General features: G+C 43.8%; 1 protein-coding gene across 1 annotated transcript; it reads right to left on the bottom strand.

Annotated features, from left to right (window-relative positions):
- Positions 1-252: 252 nt before the first annotated feature.
- Positions 253-6,011, bottom strand: LOC121861728 (cell wall integrity and stress response component 1-like). Its single transcript, XM_042359641.1, has 2 exons — positions 5,926-6,011; positions 253-808 (listed from the first exon to the last, which is right to left on the bottom strand). The coding sequence occupies exons 1-2, from the start codon at positions 6,009-6,011 to the stop codon at positions 253-255; spliced, it is 642 nt and encodes a 213-aa protein (XP_042215575.1).
- Positions 6,012-6,921: the final 910 nt, after the last annotated feature.

The raw sequence follows: 6,921 nt of genomic DNA, 5'->3' as shown, positions 1-6,921 counted from the left end.
CACGCTAATACTGTTGTCACGACTGGCACTGTTGGCACGGCTGGCACTGTTGGCACGTGGCACTGGTGGCTGTTGTCACGGCTGGCACTGTTGTCAAGACTGGTACTGTTGTCACGACTGTTACGACTGGTACTGTTGTCACGACTGGTACTGTTGTCACGGCTAGTTTCTGTTGTCACGACTGGCACTGTTGGCACGGCTGGCACGTTGGCACGGCTGGCACTGTTGTCAAGACTGGTACTGTTGTCACGGCTAATTTCTGTTGTCACGACTGGCACTGTTGGCACGGCTGGCACTGTTGTCACGACTGGTACTGTTGTCACGGCTAATTTCTGTTGTCACTGACTGGCACTGACTGGCACTGTTGGCACGGCTGGCACTGTTGTCACGACTGGTACTGTTGTCACGGCTAATTTCTGGACTGGCACTGGGCAAGGCTGGCACTGTTGTCAAGGCTGGCACTGTTAGCACGGCTAGTATTGTTGTCACGACTGGCACTGTTGGCACGGCTGGCACTGTTAGCACAGCTAGTACTGTTGTCAAGGCTGGCACTGTTAGCACGGCTAGTACTGTTGTCACGACTGGCACGCTGGCACGCTGGCACGGCTGGCACTGTTGGTTGGCACCGCTGGCACTGTTGTCAAGGCTGGCACTGTTGGCACCGCTGGCACTGTTGTCAAGGCTGGCACTGTTGGCACCGCTGGCACTGTTGTCAAGGCTGGCACTGTTAGCACGGCTGGCACTGTTGGCACGACTGGCACTGTTGTCACGGCTAATACTGTTGTCACGACTGGCACTGTTGTCAAGGCTGGTAATATTGTACACAACTAAAACACTAATAAGTAAAAATAATTCCTTAGACAAAAGTTTACACACACACACACACACACACACACACACACACACACAACAGCGATGCCTCTAATATTTTCGTTCGACCAAGAGATAGTTATTGTCGTCTCATATTACTGAAAACTTTTGAAAGCTTCCCACCTGTAATTAAAACATTTCCTCACCTTCACATTTTTATTACATATTTATCTGTTCACTATTTGTTTTCTTACTCATTGGGTGTTATTTATCTTTTTATTCCTGTTTATATTTTTATTTATTTTTCCTTCCTAACCATTCATTCATTATTTTCCCTAATTTTCTCTCTATTCTATTTATAAATTACATATATTTTGCTGTAAAATAAATAAATAAAAATACAAATAAATAACAGGAAAATATAATAAAACTCAAAAAATATCAAACAACTGAACAATTCTCATCTTTCATAGTTTCCCCCTGTAGAAAACGAGAAGAGCAGACCAGAGGGGAGGGGGCGCTCATATAAACAGTAAATATCAAATAACTGGCTCGTAACCTGACCTTTGACCTCTAGTTATTGGGGCCACCGAAATATTATTGTATTAATTGAATCTGTTAGTAAAAGGTGTTTGGTTATGCCTTTTGGGATTTGTGATTTACAGTTGGTTAAAGAAATAATAGAGAGAAATGTTGTCTTGTAAATTAGATTAAAAGTAGACCATTTGGATCTCTGGTCAACTTACAAAAACTCACGAGGTTTCAAAATTCTCCCCAAAAAAGTAGTTCTCTCATTGGCTCATAAAATGGATTTCTCTCTGGAGATTCTCACAATTAGTTAACTCTAATTCTTGAAGTTCTCATAAATGCTCCTCCTTTCCTCGAAGCTTTCACTAACAGCTGTCCTCTCACACACACACACACACACACACACACACACACACACACACACACACACATACAACCACCCCTTAACACCCCCTTCCCCCACCCACCCCCTTCCCCCCACACACAGGCAGGTGAGGTGTTCGTCTTCCCCCGGTCGGCGCGACAATCAAGTAGGTGCCTGTGTCTTGGCTGGGTTAATTGGTGAGAACTTGTGTGCAACTTTCTAACTCTGCCCTGAGACAAGAACCGGAAGGGAATTGATCTTACGCCACGCTGACCCTGCCTGGGGAGAGGGGAGAGGAGGAGAGGAGATAGGGGGGCGTACTAGGGGGAGGGAGAGAGAAGTATGAGAGGGAGGAGGGATGTGGAGAAGAGGAGTGAAGAGATGTAATTGAGGGGAGGGATGATGGGCGGGGGGGGTGTTCAAGGGGTGTATTGAGGGCGGGGAGGGAGACTTTGTGGGAGAGGAAGAATAGGAAAGGAAAAGGAGGGAGAGGGAGAGAGTAGGCAAGAGTGGTGAGAGGAAGGAAGGGGGAGAGGAATGAAAGAAGGAAAAGTAAAGGTGAAGAGAAAAGAGGTAGAGAGGGGTTTCTTTATTGCCTCCTCTTCCTGCTGGAGAGGGGGATAGGAAAGGAACAGGAAGGGTGGTAAAGTAGGAGAGGAGAAACGGAAAGGGAGTAGGGAAGGGAAGGAGGGAAGAGGGGCATGAAGGATGAAGAAAGAAGAGAGGAGAGAAGGAGAGGGAATAGGAAATGGAAAAGAGAGAAGGGAAAGAAATGGGAAAGGGTATGGAAGAGAAGAGAAAGGAGAATAAAAAAAAAAAGGTCTCACTACCGTCTCCTTATCCTGTTAGAGAGAAGAGAAGAGAAGAGCAGAGAAATCTATATAAATACCCCATCTCATCTTGATAACTAATTTGCATACACACTCTTAACAACTACAATAGCAAGTGGTTTTATACAACAGGGGAATAAGATCAACCACATAAGAACATTCATGCAAGTAAATCACTGCAGGTGCGCGTGATCTAGGTATATGCTGATAACCACAAGGAAAGAAGAAAACACGAAGTTCCCAAGCATGCTAATTTCTCTACTGGTAACTTAATCTTTCACAAGACTCGGTCAGATATGTTCAGTGTTCAAGATTAATGAATAATGACTTTAATGTCACTTTTGATAAGGTGTGTACGTGTGTGTGTGTGTGTGTGTGTGTGTGTGTGTTTAATGACCTACATGACGTGTATGTCTGGGTCTTTTCCATGGCGAGACACAGACAGACAGAAAGACAGACAGGGGATGTGAACTAGACGGTAATCCCCTTGTGTTCTTGTCTCTTTGTTAGGAAGAATATATATTGTTGTTGTTGTTGTGATTCATGTCAGTTTAATTGTTTTTGTTTGTTTTAAATATGAGAGTGACGGCAGATCACCTGAAGATTAACCACCCCAGCTTATATCACCTGAAGATTAAACACCTTAACTCTACCTGGGGACGGAGGTTAGGTTAGATTAAGATAGGTTAGGTTAGGTTAAGATAGGTTAAGTTAAGTTAGGTTAGACACACACACACACCCCCACACCCACACACACACACACACACACCCACACACACACACACACACACCCACACACCCACCCACACACACACACACACACACACCCACACACACACACCCACATCCACACACACACCTTCCTATAGTTCCCGCATCTTAACACACCGAAAATAAAAACAAAACAGCAACAGACATTCACAAACACACGAAATATTTGGATAAAACGAAAAAAAAACAGACTAAAATATGTATAATAAAAACACGTGTGGGATTACATTACTACGTCATACAACACACGATAAACCCATAAAAGTTTGTACCATCTTTATATGTTTCAACAAATGTCATTAAGGTAATTACACAATACGTAAATAAATACCTGTATACCTGTTAAGAAACGACTTATCCACAAAGCAACAGAACAAAACAGTAATATTAAAACTTATCCAAACTTAACAAAACTGACGACCCGTGTTTTATCCAGAATGAGAGAGAGATTATGTTGTTTGGATTATGTTGTTTGGATTATGTTGTTTGGATTATGTTGTTTGGATTATGTTGTTTGGATTATGTTGTCTGGATTATGTTGTCTGGATTATGTTGTTTGGATTATGTTGTTTGGATTATGTTGTCTGGATTATAGTAAAAATCTAGATGGTTCTCTCTCTAGGTCTGTTGAATGTCGCCTCCCTAGAGTCGTGGTGTGTGTGGGAGAACAGTGTGGTGATGGTGGTGGGTGTGTGTGTGTGTGTGTGTGGTGGGGTGTAGTGGAGTGTGGTTGTGGTGGTAATACAGTGATATGTGGCATGTGTTGGGAAGTGTGTTGGGAAGTGTATTAGAGTGTGTTAGGGTGTGGCAAGGGCTTTATTAACGCAGACAAGGAGTTCATTCCGGGAACTCTGTCTCGCCAACAACAGTGTGTGAGTGTTGGCTCCTGTTAAGTTACATGTTTTTATTACTTGGTAACCAGAACGGAAGTGTAGTGACGACACGAGGCTAAACATGGCGATGGTTCTTGTTTATACTGGAGCATCTAGCCATCTGATAACTGGAGCATCTAGCCATCTCATAACTGGAGCATCTAGCCATTTGATAACTGGAGCATCTAGCTATCTGATAACTGGAGCATCTAGCCATCTCATAACTGGAGCATCTAGCCATTTGATAACTGGAGCATCTAGCCATATGATAACTGGAGCATCTAGCCATATGATAAGTGGAGCATCTACCCATTTGATAACTGGAGCATCTAGCCATCTGATAACTGGAGCATAGCCATATGATAAGTGGAGCATCTACCCATCTGATAACTGGAGCATCTAGCCATCTGATAGCTGGAGCATATGATAAATGGTAGCATCTGGTAACTGGAGCATACGATAACTGGTTTTCAAATCTGTCAAAGAGTGTGTGAATAAGACGATGGTAAAATTGATCCGTAAATTACGAGACGTGTGAGATTTACATTATACAGTTAATTGGAACCCACTAAGGTTAGGTTAGGTTAGGTTAGGTTAGGTTAGGTTAGCATCTTAATCAGCATTATCTCTATCTATCTTCATCACTATCTTTATCAACAGTATCTTTAATCCTCCTCCTTCATCTCACAAGGAAGAGATAAAGGAGAAGAAAAGAGACACGATAAGGAAGGATTATCTCTTCTTATCCTTTAGTCAGATATTTCTTACTCGTAATAGTGTTGTCTGTCTGTCTGTCTGTCTGTCTGTCTGTAACTTTAACACACACAGCACTTTCAACACACTGACTTTCTCCATCCCCCCACCCACCCCCCCCCCTACTCTCGGCGTTCTTGTTTACTCCTTCAGGAAGTGTGTTACAACTTTGGTCACATCATTTCAAGTGCAGTAAATGTCCTAAGCTTTGTAGAGCATCCCTGTCACCAGCTGTCAGGGGCTATGTCTTAAAATTGGAGGACTTGTGTGTGTGTGTCTGTGTGTGTGTGTGTGTGACTGTGTGTGTGTGTGTGTGTGTGTGTGAGTGTGTGTGAGTGTGTGTGTGTGTGTGTGTGTGCAAAATAATCTGTACACAACAACACCCAACACCCACTCCCGGGACACGCCTCTCGGTGCCACACAGAGGAAGATTGTCACAGAGAAGGACAGGTGAGAGGTGAGGACAGGTGAGGACAGGTGAGAGGTGAGGATAGGTGAGAGGTGAGGACAGGTGAGAGGTGAGGATAGGTGAGAGGTGAGGATAGGTGAGGACAGGTGAGAAGTGAGGAAAGGTGATAGATCAGGGCAGGTGAGAAGAGAGGAAGTAATTAAACAAATCACATCCTTGCTATATGTCTTCGTACTGTCTTAAGAACACCTGGACGTGAGAAGCTTGCTGTTCTTAGCTATTCTTATCTGTGTTGATCTACTGGAGGAGGGGGTGGGGGGAAGAGAGAGGCTGGGGGAAGAGGTGGGGAGAAAAAGCCGGGGAGGTGATTGGGGAGAGGCTTTGATGAGGTTGGGATAAAGGCTGGGGAGGAGGGGTGAGGACGTGGTTAAGAGAGGGGTGGGGAGGGGGTTGAGAAGATGGGGGAGCAGTCAGAGGAGGTGAAGAAGGAAGCGTTGTATTGGGGGAGAGGCAAGAGGAGGTTGATGGTGGAGAAGAGATGATGATATTGGGGAAGAAAGTCTGAAAGTGAAGGAGGACGAGAAGGACGAGAAGGAGGAGAAGGACGACGAGAAGGAGGATGAGGAAGAGGAGGAAGAAGAAGAGGTAGGTGATAAACTTGAAGGAGTCACCATCTGTATCGTCAATACGACTCGGAAATTGTCGAAGGGATTATATTGCAGCCGGCAGATGGGAGAGAGAGAGAGAGAGAGAGAGAGAGAGAGAGAGTACAGAGAGAGAGAGAGAGAGAGAGAGAGAGAGAGAGAGAGAGAGAGAGAGTGGAAGGAGGAGGAGGAAGGAGAGAGAGTAGGTAGTGGGATTGGATTGAAAACAAGGACGAGAGAGAGAGAGAGAGAGAGAATAAAGAAAGGAAGCAGGAGAAAGGAGAGGGCACAAAGAATGCCAACTATGTAACGAGAAATATTTTGTGGGGGACGACAGTAATATGAAGAGAAAGTAACAGATTGTGAGTGAAAGTTATGACATAGGGAGAGAAAGTATTACGTGTGTGAAGGTTGTAACAGAGAAAGTATTACGTGAGTGAAAGTTATAGGGATAGAAAGTATAACATAAGGGAAAGTTATAACAGAGAAAGTATTACGTGAGTGAAAGTTATAGGGATAGAAAGTATTATGTGCGTAAAAGTTATAATGAGAGAAAGTATTATGTGCGTGAAAGTTACAATATAGGGAGAGAAAGTATTACATGTGTGTAAGTTATAACATAGGGAGAGAAAATATAACATAAAGGAAAGTTATAACAGAGAAAGTATTACGTGAGTGAAAGTTATAGCAGCAGTAGAATAGTAATCCGTGAATGAAAGATACAACAGAGAGAAAGTCGTGGCCGAGTGGATACAACATTTACATTTTGTCCTGACTTTACAGATGAGGAAATGAAGGCTATCGAATACAGTGCCTGCTATCTTGTGTTAGGAGGGCTGTGTGTGTGACCCCTAACTCACATGGTGTATACTCAAGAACCATTGTGACCTGAATTGGGGTCTTGTTTGGGTCATGTTCATTGACCTATTACATCATGGGT

This window comes from Homarus americanus, unplaced genomic scaffold (genome assembly GCF_018991925.1).
Source record: "Homarus americanus isolate GMGI-L3 unplaced genomic scaffold, GMGI_Hamer_2.0 scaffold17274, whole genome shotgun sequence".
In the NCBI taxonomy this organism is placed as follows: Eukaryota; Metazoa; Arthropoda; class Malacostraca; order Decapoda; family Nephropidae; genus Homarus; species Homarus americanus.
The sequence above is the reverse complement of the archived record's forward strand: the minus strand, read 5'-3'. Positions and strand labels throughout refer to the sequence as shown.